The sequence below is a fragment of the Mobula birostris genome, chromosome 2, assembly GCF_030028105.1.
Source record: "Mobula birostris isolate sMobBir1 chromosome 2, sMobBir1.hap1, whole genome shotgun sequence".
Taxonomy (NCBI): Eukaryota; Metazoa; Chordata; class Chondrichthyes; order Myliobatiformes; family Myliobatidae; genus Mobula; species Mobula birostris.
Genome location: NC_092371.1, coordinates 182138088 through 182164205, shown reverse-complemented (window position 1 = coordinate 182164205; position 26118 = coordinate 182138088). Strand labels below are relative to the sequence as shown.

Sequence of the window (26118 nt, the reverse complement as noted above, 5' to 3'; positions counted from 1 at the left end):
CTAATGGACAGAAGGCAAAGAGTGGGAATAAAGGGAGCATTTTCTGGTTGGCTGCCAGTGACCAGTGGTGTCCCACAGGGATCTGTGTTGGGATCACTTCTTTTTACCTTTTATGTCCATGATTTTGATGATGAAATTGATGGACCAGGACATCCAGACCTGTGCTAACAGTGGCAATGTGCAAGGCATGTATGAGAGGATGAAGAAATCCTTTGGGCCCACCGCTAGCAAGATCGCTCCATTGAAGTCCAAGGACGGTGAAGTCATCAAAGACCGTGCCAAGCAGATGGAGAGGTGGGCCGAGCACTACCAGAACCTGTACTCCACTGAGAACATGGTCACTGAGTCAGCCCTTGCCAATATCCCTGCCCTGCCTGTCATGAAAGAGCTGGACCTACCCCCAACAGGGGAAGAACTCAGCAAGGCTATTGACTCATTTGCTCACGGCAGGGCACCAGGCAAAGACGGTATCCCTGCAGAAGTGATCCAGTGTGGGAAACCGGTGCTCCTAAGCCACCTTCACAAGCTGCTGTGCCAGTGCTGGGAGGAGGAATCAGTTCCCCAAGACACGCAAGACGCAAACATCATCACATTGTTCAAGAATAAGGGAGACTGCAAACGACTGTAATAATTACAGAGACATATCCTGCTCAACACCATTGGCAAGGCGTTTGCCCGAGTGGTTCTGAAGCGACTGCAGACACTGGCAGAACACGTCTACTCTGAGTCCCAGTGTGACTTCAGAGCAGAGAGATCCACCATCGACATGACCTTCTCACTCAGGCAGCTACAGGAGAAAAGCCGGGAACAGAGACAGCCTTTGTGCATTGCCTTTATCGATCTGACCAAGGCTTTTGACCTGGTTAGCAGAAGAGGCCTCTTCGCACTCCTGAAGAAGATCAGATGCCCTTCAAAGAGCACAAAATCACAAGACAAAGGAGCAGAAGTAGGCCATTCGGCCCATCGAGTCTGATCCGCCACTCCACCATGAGCTAAACTATTCTTCCATCTAGTTCCAATTTCCAGCTTTTTCCCCAGATCCCTTGATACCCTGACTAATTAGATACCTATCAATCGCCTCCTTAAACACCCTCAATGATCAGGCCTCCACAGCTGTATGTGGCAACAAATTCCATAAATCCACGACCCTCTGGTTAAAAAAATTTCTCCTCATCTCTGTTTTAAATGGGTACCCTCTAATCCTAAGACTGTGGCCTCTTGTCCTGGACTCACCCACCAAGGGAAACAGCCTTTCCACATCTACTCTGTTCCATCCTTTCAACATTCGAAATGTTTCTATGAGATATCCTCTCATTCTTCTATACTCTGATGAATGCAGTCCAAGAGCCGACAAACGCTTCCTGCATTCAAGGAATCATCCTCATAAATCTTCTCTGAACTCTCTCCAATATCAGAACATCCCTTCTAAGATAGGGGCCCAAAACTGCTGAATCTCATTGCCTCTTTCCATGACGGCATGCAGGGGACAGTACAATTTGATGGATCATCCTCAGAGCCCTTCCCCATCCAAAGTAGAGTGAAGCAGGGCGGCGTCCTGGCCCTGACGCTCTTCCAGATCTTCTTCTCTCACATATTGTTGTACAATTTCAGGACACCTGATGACAGAGTGTACCTACACACTAGCTCCGACGGCAAGCTCTTCAACCTTGCACGCCTCAGAGCAGGCCTTGCGTCAGGTCCTGATCCAGGAGATACTCCTCGCTGATGATGCCGCCCTTTCGTCACACACACAGTCTGGTCTCCAGAGGCTAGTCAGTTCCCTGGCATATGCTTGCCAACAGTTTGGCCTCACCATTAGTCTGCAGAAGACAGAGATCATGGGCCAGGACGTCAGTGAAGCCCCCAGTATCAGCATCGGCAACCACACCCTGCAAGCGGTAGATGAATTCACCTACCTAGGATCGACAGTCTACCATCTGTCCCTCGATCCAGAGCTCAACAGGTGAATAGGGAAAGCTGCCACTGCTACGGCCAAGCTGTCAAAGAGAGTGTGGAAAAACAACAAGCTCACCACAGCCACCAAGATTGCAGCGTACAGAGCCTGCGTACTGAGTACTCTTCTCTACGGCAGCGAGAGTTGGACAACCTACGTGCACCAAGAGCACTGCCTCAACAGCTTCCACCTATGGTGCTTGCGTCGGATCCTGGGCATTTCCTGGAAAGACCGCGTGCTAAACAAGGACGTCCTTGACCAGGCCAGCATGCCAAGCATGTATGTCCTTCTCACACAGCGACAACTGCGCTGGCTTGGCCACGTCCGCCGCATGCAGGATGGTCATATCCCCAAGGACATCCTATACGGAGAACTCGCCGCAGGATCCCGGCCCATAGGGCGCCCTCTGCTGCATTACAGGGACGTTTGTAAACGTGACCTGAAGCCTGCTGATATCAGGGTGGACACTTGGGACGAGACAGCTGCAAATCACTGCACCTGGCGACAGGCTGTACGTACAGACATTACCAATGCAGAGGAAAAACCAACTCAACTGTGGTCGGACAGAAGAGAGAGAAGGAAAGCTGCGGCAGTGACGACCCAGCCGCAGCCATCAGCCTCCGTGTGCAGCAGCCGTGCCAAGGACTGCCGCTCAAGAATCGGCTTATTCAGCCACAGCCGACGCTGTTCCACACCCAACTGAGCCCTAAACCAGGCGCACCTATTGTCTACTTAGACAGAGGGAGTCATTAATTAAACCATGATTTAGATGATGAAATTGATGGGTTTATGGCAAAGTTTGCAGATAATACAAAGAAACATGGAGGGACAAGTCATGTTGAGGACTACAGAAGGACTTAAACAGATTAGGAGAATGGGCAAAGAAGCGGCAAATGGAATAAAGTGTTGGGAACTGTATGGTCAGGCATTTTGATAGAAGAAATAAAAGGATTGACTGTTTTCTAAAGGGAGAGAAAATTAAAAAAAAAATCTGAGGTGCAAAGGGATTTAAAAGTCCTCATGCAGGATTCCCAAAAGGTTAGCTTGCAGGTTGAGTCGATGGTGAGAAAGGCAAATGGAATGTTAGCATTCATTTCTAAAGGACTAAAATATAAAAGCAAGATGTAACGTTGAAGCTTTATAAGGCACTGGTGAGGCCTCACTTGGAGTATTGTGAACAGTTTTGAGTCCTTTATCTAAGAAAGGATGTGCTGACATTGGAGAGGGTTCAAAGAAGGTTCATAAAAATGATTCCAGGATTGAATGGCTTGTCATATGAAGAGCATTTGATGGCTCTGGGCCTGTATTCACTGGAACTCAGAAGAAAGAGGCTGCATTTCATTGAAACCTATCGAAGATAGAGTAGACATGGAGAGGATGTTACTCAGAATAGTGAGGTATCCAGTTAGAACATCAAAGAATAGGAATTTCTATAAGCCAGAGAGTGGTGAGTCTGTGGAACTCATTGTCACAGGCTGTTGTGGAGGCCAACTCATTGGGTATATTTAAGGTAGCAGTTGACAAATTCTTGATTAGTCAGGGCACAAAGGATATGGGGACAAGGCAGGAGATTGGGGCTGAGAGGAAAATGGATCAGCCATGATGAAATGATGCAGCAGACTCATTGGCCAAATTCTGCTCCTATATTTTACGGTCTTATCGAAACTCAGTGATGACCACGCTCCTTACTTACCTTAGTCCATGTTCTGGGAAAAAAGATGAGTGACTTATTTAAAAACTGGTAAAGAAGTGGTATTAATTTATTTCTTGTTTACTGCTTTCAAGCCACAGTGATAGAGTTAGTTTTTAGTTAATTTGAGAGTTTTTAAGTTACTGACTCTGCTGAGCTAGAATTCACTATTTTCCTTTATTCTGTAAAGTTCTTTTTTAAATTCAGTGATCTGTTCATTCCAGGTCTGTGTCTTCACATGGGCCATCACTGAATCTTGTCAGTTATGTCTATGTGCCTGGTAGACACATGTATACGACCTCATTTACAAAAATTAACAATAGAATCTAAAACTGAGTTAGCAAAGCCTTGATAAAACATAAAAATATGGAATGTGGAGAGAGGAGGAGGACAGAAAAAATATAAGAAGCACTTTGCTTTTTCTTTGATATTCAATAAATTTCAAAAAAAAAACAGATTCAAGAATAAGATTGAACAACTAATATTCCTATTCTGGGCCTAATTGTTTGACTGTCATTGCATTATTAAATATTGTAGCGTTAAACAGGCACAAAAGAAGGATTTAACTTTCCACATTGTGTCTAGTGGCCAAGGGAAGGATACCACCAGTGTGAAACAAATAACTGAGTAGCATAAGATTATAACCAAGTTTTGGAGATTTGCAGCAGAGCAAACTTTTTAATCTGTTTAAACCACTTGTTGGTTTGCATTAATATTGACTAATTTCATTCACGTGTTGTGTTGTTCCAGAAAAATCTGGTCCAATGGTTTGTTTGATCATGCTTTAAATTAAAATATCTTTCAACAGCAAGAATGTTTGATGGCCAAGTATGTGACAAAGTTAAATTCAGTAGTAAGATTACTGCAAAAATAAAAATTGCTGATTATTCAGGACAGATTCTTTTTCCTGTTTCTTCACCTCCTGATCAAGGGTAACTTGTTTCCACTTCAGTTTTGTTGATTCTGATGTGGCTAATTTGGGAACTGCAGAATCAACGAAATAATAGGCAGATGGGGTGAATAGTGGCTCGTTTGTTAGGTGCTCCACTTCTTTCACCACTTCTGCAAGGCTTTGAGATTCTCGATATGATTATTTGAATAATTGCTAATAAATATAAATATATTTTTAATTCCTCAGGTGGGTACTGTTGTGAGTAAGGAAAGGATATAAAATAGAATTGTTATAAGACAGTCTTTGTTCCATTTTGCCAAAGTATGAGCATCAAAATATTGAGAGGGAAGACATTTTTTAACCATGATATTGTGTGGAATTAGCTTCTAATTGACAAAGTATTCTTGATAAGATATCAAAAAATGCAAGTACAGATAGGTTTGAAAAGAAAAATTCCATGGTTTACTACTTTGAAGAAAACATCAAATTAAAGGATTATTTGATAATCATTCCTTGATATAATTTTGATATAAAGCCAGTCCTGAATAAGAGACTTGGCCCAATATGTTGACTGTTTATTTATTTCCATAGATGCTGCCTGACCTGTTGTGTTCCTCCAGCATCTAGTGTGTGTGTGTTGCTCTGGATTTCCAGCATCTGCGGATCTCCTGAGTTATTGATGTACGTTACAGGTTAGGACTTGCATTATATTTCAAATACTTTACAAGCAAAATGCAGTTTTGACATACCACTAAACTTTATAAGAGAATATTTCCCTTACAATTACAGTAGGTTCACTCTATGTAATGAAGGTACCTTCATGTCAATCTGCCTTGTATCTGTGTTCTGAAACAGCAATTTCACACATGTTTTTCCATCATCAGAAGAGCCTTTGAGCTGTGAAAACTTGAATCTCCATATAATGTTCTGTAAGGTAACTTAGATTGTCATTATTTGTCTACTGACATATAAAATGAACAAAATGAATTGTGCACCCAGTGCTGATGCTAAACAAATTTCTGTGTGATTTGAAATTGTCTGCGATGAGCACTTTGAAATATTACCCATTCAGTGCAAGACAGCGTGCATATTACTTTAAGTTAAAGATCTTTCAAAAATGCTTACAAATTTATATATTAGTTTTCCTGCTTATGATTATATCTGATAATAAACTACTACATACTGTGTAATTTCACTGAAAAATTGTGCTATATTCCACAATATTTTCAACCTGTAATCAATATAATTTGGAAATCAATTTGTCAGATTTTGCACTCAAATAGATCAACCTTGTGTAATACTACTCCTACAATGGCCTAATAAGTTATAGATTATTCTATAACAGAATGAAATTAATTTTATGATTCACAATAAAAAAACATTCTTATAAATTACACCTGAAATGCATTTGTCTTTAAATTAAACTATCTGTCTGCATGATATTTGGTATTTCCTCACCTTTGTGTCATTATCAACACACGTAAATCCAGAAGTAAAGTCTATTGTGAAGGAAAGTGCTTGTCCTTGCCAAGTGCACTCATATGTCTTTGACTGATGAAAGGAAAGGACAGCTTTGTTACTACACAAAAAATACATCTTTAAATACACAGTTACACTTGGTGCATTGCTTTATCATCTAGCAGCAAAATCAAAATATCTTCACCATGAAATCATATCTGTATCTATGAGGGAATAAATCCAACCACTCAGCTTTCTTTGTCCGATTCTGGAGTACTTCGTAATAAAGTGCATGCTACTAGTTACGCTTGGAAGTATTTTTGAAACAACTATTTTATTATTCTCATTCCAGGCGCCCACTTCCAATTTGCTGTGATAATATAGGGAAATTGTAATAGATTATAACTTTAGGGTACAATATAGAGTCATAGGGTGCTATGATAATGAAAGCACAATGATATTACAGCTCGGGCATCACAGTTCAGAGTTCAATCCCAGTGTCCTCTGTAAGAATTCTCTGTATGTCCTCTCTGTGGAATGTGTGTTTCCTCTGTGTCCTCCAGTTTTTTTCTCACAGTCCAAAAACATACTGGGTAGTTTAATTGGTCATTGCAAATTGTATTGTCCCATGATTAGTTACGGTAAAATCAGGGTTATCAGGGTTTCTGAGTGGTGCCGGATGGACCAGAAAGGCCTATTCCATGTTGTATCTCTGAGTAAATAAAAAAACTAGAACTCTAGAGTCACTACAGCACAGAAATAGGCCTTTAGTCCATGTGGTCTGTGCTGAACTATTATTCTGCCGAGATCAATTGACTGTACCTGGATCAGAGCCCTCCATACCCCTCCCATCCATGTGCTTACCCAAACTTCTCTAAAATGTTGAAACTGAACTCACCATCACCACTTCCACTGGCAGCTTGCTCCCCTTTCACCACCCTCTGAGTGAAAAGCTTCTCTCTCATGTTTCCCTTAAACAATTCACCTTTCTCCCTGAACCCACGACCTCCCATTTTAGTTTTACCCATTCTCAGTGGAAAAAGCCTGCTTGCATTTACCCTGCCTAGAACCCTCATAATTTTCTATATCTCTGTCAACTGTTTCCTCATTCTCCAATGCTCCAGGGAATTAGGTCTTAACCTATTCGAACTTTCCTATAATTCACAACCTCAAGTCATAACAAACATAGAACATAGAAATTTACAGCACATTACAGGTTCTTTGGTCCACAATATTATGCCGACCATGTAAGCTGCTCTAGAAACTGCCTAGAATTTCCCTAGTGCATAGCCCTCTATTTTTCTAAGCTCCATCTAAGAGGTACTTAAAAGACCCTATTGTACCTGCTTTCACCACTGCCATCGGCAGTGCATTCCACACACTCACTACTCTTTGTGTGAAAAACTTATCCCTGACATCCCCCTTGTACTTACTTCCAATACCTTAAAACTATGCCCCCTTGTTAGCCATTTCAGCCCTGGGAAAAAAGCCTCTGGCTATCTACACGATCAATGCCTCTCATCATCCTATACACCTCTATCAGGTCACCTCTCATCCTCTGTTGCTCCAAGGAGAAAAGGCCAAATACATGCAACCTATTCTCATAAGGTAAGCTCTCCAATCCGGGCAACATCCTTGTAAATCTCTTCTGCACTCTCTCTATAGTATCCACATCCTTCCTGTAGGTAGGTGACCAGAACTGCACCAAGTAATCCAAATTAGACCACACCAACGTCTTATACAACTTCAATGTAACATCCCAAATCTTGCACTCAATACTTTGAGTTATCACAGACTGTTCCAGTCCCTGACTTCAATGATCTATGGCATTGGAAGTGAAGGACAACTTTGGGAAATGTGAGAAGTGGTTCTATTTGGTTCAACAGGATGAAATAAAATCAGACAATTCTTGTCACCCAGGGTTTTGGGTGTACCTGCAAAAATCAATAGCATTATTTCCATGTCTTTACTTCTTTACAATAGGGTCACAATGTGTATTTAAGTTTAATCATCACAATATGTATTTAAGTAATATATTTGGCCTGTCTAATTTCAGATCCCCTGTATATAAACTTTCCTTTTGCATTTGCATAAAGCAAAATATAATGTTGCACTCAGTACATTACAGATTGTCAATTACAGATCAAAAGTTCAGGGTTGAAATGTGAGCACTAACACCTGAGAAAGTCATTTCATTTGATTGTTTTTTGCATGTGATACACAGTCCAGTTTCAGAGACAGAATGCACCTTCCTGATGAACATGCTGTAAATAATATATTCAGCACGACTGACCAAGAGTTCATATCTCAGGCAAAAATCTACAAGCAAAAGAGGTTCCTGTTCATTACCACAAAGCTCTGATTATGTAACTTTTTCTTCTGCCTCCTCATTATCACTCTAAAAGAAAACTCTTGCAATAGCACAAACACAACTGGTGCACAGGTGAAAGAAATAAAATAATATTTGGAGCAAGTTCTATTTATCATTTGTGTCACAAGAAGCACTATAAGGTCACCTATTAAAGCAGGAAATACCAGATGGAGTTAGTCAGAGATGCAAGCAAAAATAATCAAACATAGACTTAAAGGTAAATAGCAGTATTCAGTGAAGGCAGAGGATCCCGATTTAAAAATCATTAAAGAAGAAGCCACATCTTATATTACATCACCAAGAACCTGTCTAAAGTACTTTGGAAATGCAGGAATAAAAGTATAGGTCTAAATAAGTTAGTTCTTCAACCTTTGTTGCCATTCATGGCTCCACGATAACCTGAATCTATTCTCTTGGATATCCAAATCTCTTAATGAATTTGAATGACAAAATATTGATTCTGTTATGGTTACTATTCTATGGATTTATTGAGTATGTCCATAATCTCAGGATTATATACGGTGACATATTGTATATGTACTTTTAAAATAAATTTACATTGAACTTTGAATTATCAATCTCAGAGTTTGAATTAAAAATAATGGAGCATTGATTTTCCAGTCTGCCCACAACTAAAATCCTTGATCCTTGAAACCATTTTGATAATTCTCTTCTGCTTCCTCTTAAGTCCCCTTACAATGGCTTATTCCACATTTTGGAACAGGGTGAAAAGACCAGCCCGCCATAACCTGGGTGGTTTCACTACCATACTCCCTGCATCACGACATGACCATGTGCATATCAGCACACTGCTGGATGAGCCACAGGTACCTGCTATTAGTCCAATCAAAGCATCCAAGCTGGGTGGCTTGTACAAGCTCCAGTTAGCTTGTGTACAGTAATGTAACGGGTGACATATGACATGTGTTGTTCATAATCGAAACTATTCTAGAGAATTCACAAACACCGCCATTGTGTTGTGTTCACTTTAAGAGATCATGACTGACATAATGATGCCAGTGTAAGGCGACTGCTTTTAGCTTGTTCATAATGGAAGTAAATGGCTGTGGCTACATAAAATAACTCTCACATGTTTTATTCACAAAACCCTGAACCAACTTGCAACTGTTGTGGAACAATGAGGATGGATGGATGGGTGGCTGTTCTTGAGTGCATATCTTAAGTACAATCATTTTATTGAGGTTGGCGATTTTGAATTATAAGAAGAGAAATGATAGGCTAGGGCTTTTTCTCTGGAGTGTAGGATGTTGAGAGGTGATCTTTCAGAGATATAGAAATAATGAGAGGTGTAGATCAGGTGAACGGTCACAATCTTGTTCAAGATTAGAGGAGAATAAAATTAGAAGGCCTAGATTTGAGGAGAAAGAGGAAATATTTAAAGATTTTGGGCAGTTTTTGCACACAAAGGATAGGGGGGTATGTGGAATGAGCTGCCAGTGGAATTCGTATAGGTAGCTACAATTATTAAATTTAAAAGATAGATGAACAGGTACACAGATGAATGTTTAAAGGAATGGGAATAGTTGATAGTTAGTCAAAATGGAAGAGTTGGAGCAAAGTGCTTTTTCTCTTCTGTGTAACTCAGTAACTCTACCATATTTGGGATGTTGTATGATCCCATAGGTCTACCTATATCCAGCATCCTTAGCTATTTTCTGAAGTTACATCTACTGAAATGAATTGTCTGAAAGCTGACTTTGTGATGTTGGAGACTGCAGGAGGAAGTCAGAATGGATTAGTACCTTGGCACTACTGTTTCAACATGTATATAAGTGCTTCAGATTTGGTCTTGACATTCACCATTATTTAGGATGGAGTTGTTCTTGAACTCTACCACTCCCACCAGCTAGTCATGGTAATTGTGGATAATTGTTACTTATCCACAATTATCATGACTAGGTACAATCATACTGAAAGCCTTTTGAACTGATCCATTGATTTTGAGATTGCGTATCTCTGTTTATTGCTTCCTACTTTTACTTTTCACAGCACTTGTCATCCAGATTCAACAGAATGGCACCTCATCAGTGTTGGCTCCCAAGCATATCGCTCTGCACACTGTATTAAACCATAGCTGGCTCCCAGGCTTCTCTACGGTGATAGACTGTGAGCACTACCATGAGGTTACAAATGATGCTGCAATATATCTGCTGAAGAATATATTGAGGCTTGTGGTGAAACAGCTGTAATAGGACAACAACAATGTTCACCTTTCGGGGACACTACAAAGTCACACATAAGAGGTAATAAATGCAAACTCCAAAGAAAAATATGATGCAACCTTTATGCTTGCTTTGTTTTATTTGTTTTGCAAAATCAAACCTAGCGTTAGATTACTTCAGGTCAGAAAGCTACTTTAATTCCCTTTCACCATGTTGAAGAACACGTGCTAGATTCCGCTCCAAGCGAACCTACTGTTGAATTAGTCCAATGAGAAGAGCTGAACAGTGGTATTAAACACTTTATACTTTATTGTCGCCAAACAATTGATACTAGAACGTACAATCATCACAGCGATATTTGATTCTGCGCTTCCTGCTCCCTGGATTACAAATATTAAATATTAAAAATAGTAAAAATTAGTAAATATTAAAAATTTAAATTATAAATCATAAATAGAAAATAGAAAAATGGAAAGTAAGGTAGTGCAAATAAACCGAGAGGCAGGTCCAGATATTTGGAGGGTACGGCCCAGATCTGGGTCAGGATCTGTTCAGCAGTCTTATCACAGTTGGAAAGAAGTGGTTCCCAAATCTGGCCGCAGGAGTCTTCAAGTTCCTGAGCCTTCTCCTGGAGGGAAGATGGATGAAGAGTGTATTTGCTGGGTGGGTCATGTCCTTGATTATCCTGGCAGCACTGATCCGACAACGTGCAGTGTAAAGTGAGTCCATGGACGGAAGATTGGTTTGTGTGATGTGTTGCGCTGTGTTCACGATCTACTGCAGCTTCTTTCAGTCTTGAACAGGACAACTTCCATACCAGGTTGTGATGCACCCTAGAAGAATGCTTTCTGTGGTGCATCTATAAAAATTAGAGAGGGTTTTAAGGGACAGGCCAAATTTCTTTAGTTTTCTCAGGAAGTAAAAGCGCTGGTGGGCCTTCTTGGCAGTGGACTCTGCTCGGTTGGATCAAGTCAGGTCATTTGAGATATTGACCCCGAGGAACTTAAAAGCTTTTGATCTGTTCCACTTGCGCACCACCGATGTAAATTGGGTCGTGTGGTCCACTACTCCTTCTGAAGTCAACAACCAATTCCTTCGTCTTGCTGACGTTGAGGAATAAGTATCTCATTCACATTAAAATAAGTCAGCCTTCTTATATTGCTCAGGAAGAATGTAGTGGTAATTTGATAAACAGGATAAACAGATTTGTTAGGACAGAAAGAGTAAATGAGAAGGATGTAAGGAATATTGATGGGTAGAGAGCCCTTGGAGGCCAAGTCCACAGCTCCCTGGATGTGGTGGCACAGGTGGATAAGGTAGCCAAAAGAGGCATTTGACATGCTTACATTCATTGGCTGATGCATAGAATAGAAGAGTAGGAACATCATGTTGCAGTTGTACCACATTTAGAGTATTGTGTTCATTTCTGCTTGCTGCATTATAGGAAGGATGTGCTCGCAACAGAGAACATGTTGAAGCAGTACACTAGGATGTTGTTTGGAATGGAAGGCTGTTGTTATAAAGTGAGATTGGATAGGGTGGGTTTATTCTCACTGGAACACAGAATTATTAGATGTCTAGCTAGGATAGATAGTCAGAATCAGGTTTAAGAAGAGCAAAGAAAAAAAATAAGGGAGATCTGAGTGGTATCTTTTTCACATAGAGGCTGGCGAATTCCTGGAATGATCTGCCAAGAAGATAGTGGGGACAGATACAATCACCATCTTTGAAAAGGATGGTCAGGTACTTAGAGGGGAAAGATTTAGAGGGATGTGAACTTAAAATGGGCAAATGTGAGTAGTGTGGGCATCTCAGTCAGCATGGATGAGGTGGGCCAATAGAGCCCATCTCTTTGCTGTTTAATTCTAGGATTTCTATTGCAGGTCAGTGGGACTAGGCAGAAAATGGTTAGGCACAGCCAAGAAGGGCCAAAAGGCCTGTTTCTGTGCTGTAGTTTCTATGGTTTCTATGATTCTATGTTTACCTCCCAGCCTGCTGTTGTCAATTTGAGCCAACAGATAGTTCAATGGTTCAATAGTTCCGTTTACAGCCATCAGTGGGAAAAGTATCTTCTCTTGTGATTGCATGTGTTTTTATCCTGAGAAGTATAAATTACATTATGCAGCCTGCATTAATTGATCAAAAGAACAAATGTTTCTCAGAATAAGTTTACACTTTCAGCTGATAGTCTAATTGCACATGATCTATACGTGGATGACTTGAAATTATACGCTTCTTCATCAGTAAAGCTAAAACAATTTATTCAAATAGTAGAACTATTTTTGAAAGATACAAACATGAACTTTGGGCTAGATAAATGCAGGACATTAAACTGAAGGAAAAGAGCAACAGAACTAGTAGAATATAAAACAATACAACCAAAGTGAAAGTATACCACTAGTTCCCATGGATCAGAAGGTAACAAATATAACCATTATGCTTAAGAAAGGAGAGGAAATGAAATCTGAAAACTGTAGATCAGTTCGGGGTGAGGAAGATATTAAAATCTATTCAGAAATTGGTATCTGGGTACTTAAAACTGTTAGAACTGATGAAAATCAATATGAAATAATGAAAGAAAAATCAAGTTTGAAAAATCTGTCAGAGATTTTTGAGGTGTTAACGATCAGAATAGCTGAATCACAATCGATGCATGTGGTGCATTTGGAGCTTTCAGAAGCCTTGAACAATGTCCCAAATACAGCAGGTGAAATCGGGATAATGAATTCTGGATTAGACAATATTCAAAAACAGTATGTAGAAACAAAATGATGGTGTTCCTTTGGAGGCTATGACCTTGAGCTGTCATTGGGATCAGTGCTGTGCTCCCAGCAGCTAGAATAATGAGTTCCATGAGGTGAGACCTAAGTTCAAAAACATTGCTGAGTTGGACGGCATTATGATTTATGATTCAGAGACTTGTCAAGGCTGTATGGTGATATGGGTGAGAGCACGGGAGATGGAGTACAATGTGGGAGAAAGAGGAGGCTAGTCACTTTGAAGGTGATAGAAAACTGGTGCATTGTTGAACAGTGAGAGTTTGAAGTACGTTGGTAATCAAAGGATCCTGATCACCCATTTATATGATTTACTAAAAGTTATCGCGCAGGGAAATAAGTTAGGAAGGAAAAATAGTCTACTGGCCTTTTATCATAAAAAAATAAGGATAAAGAGCACGTACAATCCAGGGAGATCATCAGCATCCAGAGATTGATGCCTAGGAAGATGGGTTTGACATATCAGTACAGAAATAGGAGCTGCAATAGGCCAGTTGGCTCTAAATGAATGACTGATCTCCTGAAGTAGTAGATCAGCCATTTGCCAAGTTCATGGCTGACCTACCTCAAGCACAATTTTTCCTCTGTATCTTAATATACAACAGTTCATTTTCCTAGAAAATGCAATAAGCATATCCAACAGTTTATCTATGTACATACATCATAGTACAATAATCTGTTTTATTATTATTACACATTGGTAAATTATTATCAGGCATATTATTACTCTGTTTTTATTATTAGTTATTATTATATTTATTATTATTATTATTTATTACTATTGCTAAGTGTGTTTATAAATGTTGTTGCTGTAACAAAATATTTTTCCACTCAGGATCAATAAACTACTTATTATTATTATTATTGATATTATATTCCTTGATTCCCAAAGAGGTTGTGTAGATTAGGCCTACACCCTCCATTTTAGAAGAATCAGGGATGGACTCAACAAAACATAGGTAGAGAAGATTATTGTCATGTCTAGAGTATGAAGAACAAGAGGAACCCACTCTGAGCAAGGAACCAGCTATTCAGAACTGAGATGAGAAGAACTTTTGTCATCTATAAGAATCAGAATCGGAATCAGGTTTATTATCACTGGCATATGACTTGAAATTTGTAAACTTAGCAGCAGCAGTTCAATGCAATACATAAGCTAGCAGAGAAAAATAAATAAATAAATAAATAATAAAATAAACAAGTAAATCCATTATGTATATTGAGTAGATTAAAAAACATGCAAAAACAGAAATACTGTATATAAAAAAAGAGAGAGATAGCGTCCAAAGATTCAATATCCATTCAGGAATTGGATAGCAGAAGGTAAGAAGCTATTCCTGAATTGCTGTGTGTGTGCCTTCAGGCTCCTGTACCTCCTACCTGATGGTAGCAGTGAGAAAAGGGCAGGCCCTGAGTGTTGGACGCTGCTATTCTGAGACACCGCTCCCTAAAGATGTCCTGGGTACTTTGTAGGCTAGTGCCCAAGATGGAGATGACTCAATTTACAACCTTCTGCAGCTTCTTTCGGTCCTGTGCAGTAGCCCCTCCATACCAGACAGTGATGCAGCCTGTCAGAATGCTCTCCACAGTACAACTATAGAAGTTCTTGAGTATATTTGTTGACATGCCAAATCTCTTGAAACTCCTAATAAAGTATAGCCGGTGTCTTGTCTTCTTTATAACTACATCAATATGTTGATAGGAAAAATACAGAATTTGTGGAGTTCCTCCGTAAGTTTTAATAAATTCACCAATAAATTTTAGACCAAGAAGTAGATTTAGTGCCAATAAATGTCTAAAAATTAAACAAATTATTGTGACTCTTATGTCACAAATATTAACATATACACTATGTGGAAGATTCAAACTTGGCCAGTGTCCAATATTATTGCCAATGTAGCTCTTCGGGAAGAAATAAATGAAACATTTTCACTTACATGTTAATTTTCAGCTCTATTCAATCTAAAATTATATTGGTTTTATAAATTAGAACGATGAAGGATTTCAGTGATGCTCAGTAGGAAGTTGATTAGAAGAGTCCTTGAAGAACAAAGGATAATCTTCCCATTTATTTCCATTGTATTCATTATACATTAAAGAATCTGCAGGTATTCACTGTACACCAGAATTGATTTCTTTTAATCAGAAGAATCAAGGGAAAGCAAACATGAAAAAACATTCATTTCCTTCATTATTTCTGCTGCCCAAGTTTTAAAGATTATTGGTTTAATACATATCTTCTGCCAAGCACAGATGGTTTTCTGTAGTACCATGTACACACTAAGCAATTCTACAGATTTTAAGTTAATGGCATATACCTTATTCCGCAAATGTCAAAGTTCTGCTGAAAATTAGATCTTTATTTTCAGTTGAATGAGAATCAAACTCATATTTTGACACTTTTTTCTATTTTGAAATCAAACCTTTTAATTGTGAAGCCTCATACAAAGCACTGGCGGAACTCAGCAGGTAAGGCAGCAAGTATGAAGGGAAATGTACAGTCAACATTCACTTTTTGCCTGGACTTAATTGTGAATGAACGTATAGTACACTAAAGCTAAATAAAAACCTTTCCTTTGCTTGTGCTTAAGAACAAAATAAATTAAAACAGTTAAAAAAATTCTTAACAGTGCTGATACTTGACAGTAAGCACGACAAAAAGATTAGCACCATTTGAACTCTTGGTTTGGAAGAGGCTGCTGAGCAAGGGACTATGTGAGTATTTATGAGGAAGAGATCTGTTAACAGTACGACCAAGGTGTATCGTCTAAATAGCTTTAACAATTTTGTGTCTGGTTTGAGGAAAGTTTTGTCGCATAAGATATTGTCAAGAAATTATATTCAGAGCAAGGGAATGTGCAATACCTTTTCCCTCTGTCAGCCAGGAAAATTCAATAGACTGATACTACAGCAGGGCACCTACATTGACTACATTGGTGCTGCTTCCTGCACCCACACTGAGCTCGTCAATTTCATCGACTTTACTTCAAACTTCCACCCAGCCCTCACATTCATTTGGTCTCTCTCGGACACTTCTCTCACCTTTCTTGATCTCTTGGTCTCCATCTCTGGAGACAGACTGTCCACTGACATCTTCTACAAGCCCACTGACTCTCATAACTACCTCGACCATACCTCTTCCCACCCTGCCACATGCAAAAATGCCATTCCCTATTCCCAGTTCCTCAGTCTCCGCCACATCTGCTCCCAGGATGAGGCTTTCTATTCCAGGACATCTCAAATGTCCTCTTTCTTTAAGGATCGTGGTTTCCCTTCTGCCATCATCAATGATGACCTCACCAGCATCTCCTCTATTTTCTGCACTTTGGCCCTCATCCCATTCTCCCGCCACCACAACAGGAACAGAGTTCCCCTTGTCCTCACCGACCACTGCACCAGCCTCCGGATCCAGTACATTATCCTCCGCAACTTCCACCACCTTCAACAGGACCCCACCACTAAGCACACCTTTTCCTCTCCACCCCCCTCTGCTTTCCGCAGGGATCGTTCCCTCCATGACTCCCTGGTCCACACATCCCTCCCACGGATCTCCCACTTGACACTTATCCCTGTAAGCGTAAGTGCTACACCTGTCCCTACACCTCCTCTCTTGCCAGCATTCAGGGCCCCAAACAGTCCTTCCAGGTGAGGCAACACTTCACTTGTGAGTTTATTGGGGTCATCTATTGCATCCGGTGCTCCCGGTGCAGCCTCCTCTACATCAGTGAAAACCGACGTAGATGTGGGACCGTTTCGTCAAGCACCTCCGCTCCATCTGCCACAACGGACAGGATCTCCCGGTTGCCACCCACTTCAACTCTGCTTCCCATTCCCATTCAGAAATGTCCATACATGGCCTCCTCTACTGCCATGATGTGGCTAAACTCAGCTTGGAGGAGCAACACCTCATATACCAGCCAGGTAGTCTCCAGCCCCTTGGTATGAACATTGAATTTTCCAACTTCCAGTAATTCCCTCCCCCTCCCTTCCTCTATCTGCATTTCACTCTGCCCCCTCCCCCAGCTGCCTACTACCTCCCTCATGGTTCCGCCTCCTTCTACTACCCATTGTGCTTTCCCCTATTCCTTCTTCACCTTTCCTGCCTATCACCTCCCTGCTTCCCCTCCCCCACCCCTTGATCCTTCCCCTTACTGGTTTTTCACCTGGAACCCACCAGCCTTCTCCTTCCCACCCTCCCCCCACCTTCTTTATAGGGCCTCCGCCCCTTCCTTCTTCAGTCTTGATGAAGGGTTCCAGCCCAAAACATTGACTGATCGTTTCCATGGATGCTGCCCAACCTGCTGAGTTCCTCCAGCGTGTTGTGAGTGTGGCTTTGACCCCAGCATCTGCAGAGTATTTTGTGTTCACCTTGTGATGACAAACCAAGTTATCAGAACATTGATACTGATGAGAGAGATAAGGGAGACAATGGAGAAACATTCAAAATGCTAATAAGAGAGAAGAGAGAGATTAACAAGAAAGAAACACATTTCACGTATTGACAGACCGATTGCTTTGAACCTGAACTGTTTGAAGTTTGATGGACAGGCGATACCCCAGCAGGGGGATAAAAAGAACAGGTTCGCTAAGGCACGACACACACCACGAGATCACAAGATAATGAGACCCTGGAAGAGCGGTGTGCCCCCACAAGTTGGTGGAAGTTTGGAGGTCTGATCACGGGATCCGACCATAGATGCACAGGGTGAAAGGGTACGATCAGCGGGAACCTGGTGTGTGTGTCCTCCCTTGCCTGGGTGCCGGGTTCACCGCGGAAGAACGGTCGTATCCGGAGTGGAGGGGTCACAGTCGGTGACCACAGAAGACATAACAAAGGGTCCGCCCGAAAGCCAACTGCGAAGAACATCAAAGGTCTGCTGAATCAGATTTGCATATCTCTCTCTCTCTCTCTCTCCAACGGCACAACAGCGATTACTGCAAACAGTACTAAGCTGAACTGAACTCTGTGTCACTTGAGACTGATCATTTTACCCCAAGACTGCGATAGAGCTTGGTTGATTCCTATTACCCTAGTTTTGTGTACATGTGTGTTTTATCATTGCTAACCTGTTGCATTTATATCCCTACGATTAGAGTACTGTGTTACTTATTTCTTTAATAAAACTTTATTAGTTTCTGTTAAACCAGACTCCAACTAAGTGGTCCACTTCTGCTGGTTTGGCAACCCAGTTACAGGGTATGTAACAACCTACATTGACCTTTTGTGATGTGGTAGAATCAAGTATATTCAACACTCACATTGATGAAGTAAGCCAATATATGTTTACTGCAGGCATATAACACTCAAGTTTGAAGTTAGTTATTTGTATGAAAATGATTAATGTGCATTTATAACAATACATTGCATGTAGCAAAACAAGAGAAATCTATCTTGTTGTCTGTCTCTGGTCAAGAGTTCACAGGCCATAAGCATAGACACAAAAGGGACCATATATGCTCAATATCCTGAGAAGCACACACAAAATGTTGAAGGAACTCAGCAAGTCAAGCAGCATCTATGGAGAGAAATAATAAAATTTAATGTTTCAGGCTGAGGCCCTTCATCAGGTCCTGATGAAGGGTCTTGGCTCAAACGTCAACTCTTTATTTCCCTCCATAACTGGGCTGTCTAAGCTATTGAGTTCCACCAGCATATTGTGTGTGTTGCATAACATTTCAAATGACCAACAGAGAAATTCACTTATGGAACCTGCATGTACCCTATAATATAGGCAGATGATATTCCTTGTTCTGCTTTCCATGGTCGAACGGTTAGAAGATCATTTTGTTTCAGAGTTATTAGATTATTTCTGGTTTTACCTTGCTATTTAATATTCAAAGATCTTCTCGTTTTGTTTTTTTTTATTTTCTTAAGAACTTAATTCAAATAGTATCAACCGTTTAGTGGGAAATACTCTTTACTTTGAAGTCTGTTTTTTTGCTTATTTCAACCGAGGTATCTCTAATTAATCTCTGCATTTATATTATGCATTTTTCAGTACTTAATAAAACTAAATCATACCATATCTAAATATTGCTTTCCGATAACTAACTTTTTGCAAAAAGATTGTGAATCTGCAAGTGAATGGGCCACAAGTTTAACACTTATACAACTATATTCATGGTAAACCTCATGATGCTAGGAGAGTTCAGCACATTTTGAAAATGACATTGGTAACTGTTTTCTATTTGCATCTTACTAATGCTTAGGTCAAGCCACTTTACATTTTAAACCAATGTTTAAATGAAGCATAAAACATTAAAACACATAAAGGATTCCTTCAGTCTTCTATGTCAAGCCTCATCAAGCATCCATCTACTCCAATCCTGTTTCTCTGTTTGTAAGCCCACTAAATGCACCAACTCAAACCATTTCCCGGTTTCATTTAATTCTCATCATCCATCTACTCCAATCCTGTTTCTCTGTTTGTATCCCCATTAAATGCATCAACTCAAACCATTTCCCGGTTTCATTTAATTCTCATCATCCATCTACACTAGGAACAATTTACAGGAGTTAATTAACCTTCCAACATCACATCTTTGGCTTGAGGAGGTAACGAAGGTGGGTACAAGGAAAATTCATAAACTTTACACAGAAAACAGCCAAGGTCAGGTTCAAACACTTTTGCTGGATATATGAGGCAGCATCACCAGCTAGTGCACTAACCTGCTGTTCCATTCGAGGCTACCATTCAAAAAGGAAATTAAATTACTCATACCTCCCTTATTTTTATCTAAAAATGAGTAAGTGTGTTCATAACAGCTCCACATTAAACACCGACCCTTGGCAACCACAACTTACTAATACTGTCTTGTAGATTTTCATGCAATACGAGGGTTGAACATCACATCACTGTTCACGCAAATGTTTAGATCAGTGGTGTTATGTTTTGTAACTTCAAAACATTAAACTAATTCAAACGAACACACAGGAGTCTGAAATATGAGTCTATCTACGTGAGGCCTGCACATATTGCTTGGTAGTGAATGACGTATGCAATTAATGTATATTTACATATAACCCGTAAATAATTATATAAATAGGAAAAAAAATGCTTAATCAACCAATGCATATACAAGATTACTGAAATATTACGGAAGTATTAAATACCTAATGAGTGAATAATTTCCCTGATTTGATTTAGTTCCCATCAATTCTGAATGACAAGTTAATGGGAAGTAATGTAAAGTTCATAACATGAACCTTAATGCGGTGCATAACCTTTAGTATGTGGCAGTTTTAGTCTTTGGTTCTGCATTATAGGGGCTTTTGTTACTGAAGAGAGAATTTATGTGGGATCTTATGGGGAACAAATATCATGTATGATAAATATCCACACATGTAATAAGAGAAAAAATGAACATCAATAAGGAAAAGACAAATTAACTTATCCAGGACCAGACGCATTCTTCTTCTGATCTTTCTATTCGGAAGTTAATGGAAAATTGTTTGTGGGCTTAGCATTCCCATATTATTATACTTCCAAATTTATTACCCTTCTTCCACGTGAGGCTTTTCACATTATGGCACATCTAGGAAAGTGCTAGAAATGAAATAGTAGGAGAACTCAACTGATTTCAATCATAAAGTGCCTTGATACACATACACATTATATTTGGAATTTATTCACTAACAATTTATATCAGACATTGTTCTGAATATTCCAATAAGGTTAATGGATCGCTCTGTCTCTTTCTCTCCCCAATGGCTTTCCTGCTGCCATTACCCCGCCCCACCTTTACACCTTCCAGATCCTATTGGCGATCCTTCTGAGGTTTGGGGTATTGGCAGCAACCACGCTTCAGCCAAATGTGTTTTGGCAGGCTGGTATTCCTGTCAAATCTCCAGTAACCGTCAAAAGGATTTCCAGTATCGTTGACTTTCAATACACAACTCAGAGCTAATGGAAGAGAGAATCAGATCAGGTCATAAAGACAGATTTATAGAACTAATATTACAATAACAAAGATACTCTTGAAGAGCTTTAGTGTGGTTAAAATGATTTGTAAGAAATGTATGTGAGCTGAAAACTGTAAAAAATAAATGGTCAGACACAAATGCCAGGAATTCTCTTGAGCTGCTGGCAGTTTGGGAATTAATGGACTGTGGCTCCTTCACATTTTCAAGTGAAACACTGTAGTTCATCATCAAGTCTCCATGTTTTATTGAATAAATAATAGTTTAGGCTTCTGCTTTACAGAGTAGAGAGATTCTCTCTTCACTGTTCATTTCGTCTTGAGCTATTCAGTCTCAGCAGGCATAACAGACGAGACTGGCTATCAATTAACTTCTAGCTTGACACTCCGGTGCAGTTCATTGGAAGCACTGTGGGAGCTGCCAACTTTCAGAAGAAATGTTAAACCAAGACTCCATGTGAACTCATAGGTGAATACATTGGTATCATTTTGGAATGGAGTAGAAAGATTCTCCTGAACAATATTTATCACTCAACCAATATTGTGTAAACACATTAACTAGTTATAATAACATGCTTTTGGCGAGGCCCAAGATGTGTGCAGATTAGTTTCCTAGATTACAATCATGACCAGAATTTGAAAGTGTCTAACTGACTGTAAAATCGTCAGGAAAGCCGAAGGTCATGCAAAAAGCCTCATAACTTCATGCCAGCTTTATTCTTGGGCATGTGTTACATATTAATTCTCGATCCCTATTCATACTCTGATGTCCTGTCCTTGCTCTGTTATATTGTTACAAAAAGGTCCATTGTCAGCTGGATGAACAGCTTCTCATCTTTTGACAAGGCACAGATCGGTCCCTGGGCCTCAACATTAAATTTAGCAATAACTAGCATTTCCAGTTTATATCTCAGGACTATTCTTTATATGTCATGAATTTTAAACAGTATCTCAACTTTCCTCTGTCTGTGGATACTGCCTGACCTACTTCTAGCATTTTTTTTAATTACAGATTTCCAGCAACTAAATGTCAAGTACTGCCCAGTCTTGCCTTTATTTTTCACTCTCTTCTCTATCATCATTCATCTCTTTCTATTTACATCATCTCTGGACTGATCATTTATAATGAATAAGCCTACACTTTCCTCTCTCATTCAATTCCACCATTTGCATTATTATCTCTCATGGTCTTCAGCTTATCACTGACATTTCCTTTATTTCCTCTATCCATCTAACTTAAAACAACTGTCATTTCTAACTTTTCTTAGTTTTGATACATTGAATGCATATCTATCATCTGATTACTTAATTTTTGTAGAATATTTATGTTATTCTTCAAGTAGAAAATTTTGAGACATTGTTTTTTCAAAGAGAATTTCTTATCGAGTATTTACCTCAAGACTGGTCTACAAAAACTGTTTTATAAATCAATTATTTTTTTTTCCAAATTGGATTATATTGAATAATTTTATTCACTCTAGCACAAACTGAGCTTACTTAAAGGATTGCCTATTGCAGGTTAATATGTTTTAAAAAGTGTTTGGAGAAGACATTAATTCAACCATTTCAACTTGATAAGCAGGTAAAAATTTATCACCCCTATTTCTAGTGCTGGTGTACCACCTAGGCTTCATCGGAAACTGCAAGAAGAAAAGCTGGGAAAGATTCTATGTTATCTACTGGTCCCTGCCTCTATTTCTAGCACTTTCATTAGGGTGTAAATGGAAAACTTACATTTACCTTACAATATTGATTTGTGCTTCCAGTTGGTTGGAGGATAATTACATAAACTAAATCTGTCATTCTATAAGGGAAGTTTTAATCTATGGTTTCCCATATTTTTAGGTGGTACAAGTGAAAGCTCCTTACCCGCAGGCCAGACTCTCCTTTCTGCTGACATCTCATGCATTCTTTTGTCCATGAATGGTGGAAAGAAAACAAATTGATGGAGGACTGGTAATGGAGTACTGTAATCAGCTATGACAGATTCTTAAGTAGGTTCCAAGGTCAGTTAATACTAAGGTCCAGTTCTACTTGAGCAGACTTGATTGAAGTTATTGAATCTTTTGTGGTACTATGTTTTCCAACAGAACACTAGTTCCCTGTGGTCATGGGATGAGCATGTCACAGATATAAGGGGCACGAGTCAAGATGCTGGCCACTTCCAAAATGGTGTCATGACTCTGTTGCATTATATCATGAAGTCAATTTACTTAATACTTAATATTTTGTAATTGAATATTATGCTCTTGAATGTTTTCAAGAAATTTTCAGCTGTCTCAGTATGCATTCAGAATCTTCATGACTATCTATTTTGCAAGAGACTTGACCAAGCAGCTCTGCTGTCCCGGGTGTGTGAGGGATGCATTACCACTCCCATCATCTACCACTCTCTCTCTTAGGACAAATCTCTGCTCATCAGCTGCTGAATTGTCCCACTTATTTTGTTCTCCATCCAATTCAATTTGGCTGTATGTAGCTTACTTCAGCTTAAGTTTTAGTTTGAACTTAGTATTTTCCAACAATGTAATCTTTTCTTTGCCTCCTCAGCCTGACTTCTTTCCTAATTAGCAGCTTCTTCTAAGGTTCCCATGGGATTGGGGATAAGTTGCTTCCGGCTCGGATTTAAGGTTGGAGTAACTATTGAGACCAGTGAGACTCAGACTCTTCTGTAGCTGGGCCAGGAGGTGCCTTATGGGTGGATAATTTCTGCGGTTGTGTGCTGCTACCATTCTTCACTCAGGACTCTGATGGAATTACTCAAGATTCTCAATGCCATCATAAATGTTCCATCTCCACTTTGAATGGAAATACGTCAGGGATTTACAGGAGTTGGTAGGGATGCTGTATTCCTTCATAGAGCTTTCAACATGACTTTGAACTCTTTCTTCAGTTTGTCCAGTTAACTCTTACCTTGACAGAGCTGAAGGTAGGGAGTCAGATTCAGGAGTTTGGTGTCAGGCACACAAACTAGGTCAGCTGCTCAAAGATGCTAATCAAGTCCTGGAGATGTTGCCTTGGCAGAGGATTCACCTAGCTTTCCGGTGGACTTGGAGGCTTTTGTAGAAATATCATTGTTGGTATTCTTCTAGTGCTTTGTGGTGCCTGCTGTACGTACGTCAGGACCTCGGCTGGGCAGGGATAACTGCTGCCAGGAGTCTTATGCAAGGGTTGAGATCTTGTCCTTCAAATATCCTTTCTTTTCAATCAGTCAAGACTGTGCTTCTGCATTGCAAGTGGTGGTGAATTCCATCATCAATGTCTGCATTCACTGAGCGGAGGCTCCTGAGAGATGCAAAAATATTCTGTGCTTCCCAGGGTTTTGTTATGATTTTTCTTTTGTTGGAGAGTGGTTTTGACAGGAGGGGAAGGTTGGTGAAGAATCTTTGTCCTGACATTGTTGAGTGTAATGTCCATTCATCAATAGATAAGACCATAGCTTGAAGTTTGGCCATCAAGCTCAGACAATTATCAGCCTATTAGCACCAAGCCAAATGCTGAAACACAGATGGTATTGAAACTATACACTCCTGTGAGAATATAGATTGCATGCTACTTTTGCACTGTGAATGGTAGATTGAATCACTGCAGATCAGAGACAAGACACAAAACAAGGATAGGCAACCGCACAGTAATAACTAATTTGATAATCATTGATGGGCCTGATGCTCACTGAGGTTTCCAATGATGTGCATCTTGAATCATACAGTATCTACTTGATTTCTGGATCAATCATTATGGCAGGCTTTTACACACTGTCTGGTATTGGTTAAAATTTGAAGTAGAATAGCATAAGATAGCTTTCATATGATGCCCATCAACTCCACTAATGCTATCCACAATCACATAAAAGAAGCCAAATGAAAAACATTTCTAAAACTGACATAATATTTGATTTCATCACGCTAAAATTTTGTCACCTTTTACCAATGTCTCTGTTGGTACTGTCCTCATGTTTCTAAAGTCAGAATTGGCTACGGTCCAGTAAACTCTAGATATAAATTTCAAAGTATTTGAAAGTAATTATTAAATGGTGCTCAATAAAAATGCAGCGTATTTATCATTTTTGCTAGAAACCTAGGAAAGGTGGGCCATTTTTTTGTTCTGATAATAAATCGGTTTCACAGGCTTCTTTTTTTACAGGTGCAATAATAGCCCCACAATATTGTATTGCATTGTACTGAAGTGAATTTCTTACATCCTTCACATACATGAGGAATAAAAATATTTACGTTATGTTTCTGTCTAAATGTGCAATTTATAGTAATTTGTAATGAATACTATGTACAATAGGACAGACAAATTATATCAACGTGAGTTAATCGGTCTGATGGCCTGGTGGAAGAAGCTGTCCTGGAGACTGTTGGTCCTGGCTTTTATGCTGCGATACCGTTTCCCAGATGGTAGCAGCTGGAACAGTTCGTGGTTGAGGTGACTTGAGCCCCCAATGATCCTTTGGGCCTTTTTTATGCACCTGTCTCTGTAAATGTCCTGAATAGTGTGAAGTTCACATCTACGAATGCGCTGGGCTGTTCGCACCACTCTCTGCAGAGTCCTACAATTGAGGGAAGTACAGTTCCCATACCAGGCAGTGATGCAACCAGTCAGAGTGCTCTCAATTGTGCCTTTGTAGAAAGTCCTTAGGATCTGGGGACTCATACCAAACTCCTTCAACCATCTGAGGTGAAAAAGTTCAGTACACAGACATTATGTACAGATCACGTGAGATCCTCGTGATGTTTATGCTGTGGAACATAAAGCTGTTCACCCTCTCAACCCCAGGTTCATTGATCTCCATCGGGGTTAGCCTGTCTCCATTCCTCCTGGAGTTCACAACCAGCTCCTTTGTTTTTGCGCCATTGAGGGAGAGGTT

At 39.8% G+C, this 26118-nt stretch overlaps 1 protein-coding gene across 1 annotated transcript in view; it reads right to left on the bottom strand.

The window, feature by feature from the left end:
* Nucleotides 1–26118, bottom strand: part of sntg2 (syntrophin, gamma 2) — a 292569-nt gene that overhangs the window by 5958 nt on the left and 260493 nt on the right. The window contains exons 16-17 of the mRNA XM_072280480.1: nucleotides 5995–6087; nucleotides 5353–5463 (exon numbers count right to left, since the gene is read on the bottom strand). Coding sequence (XP_072136581.1) covers nucleotides 5353–5463; nucleotides 5995–6087 — 204 coding nt within the window. The remainder of the gene's footprint in view (nucleotides 1–5352; nucleotides 5464–5994; nucleotides 6088–26118) is intronic.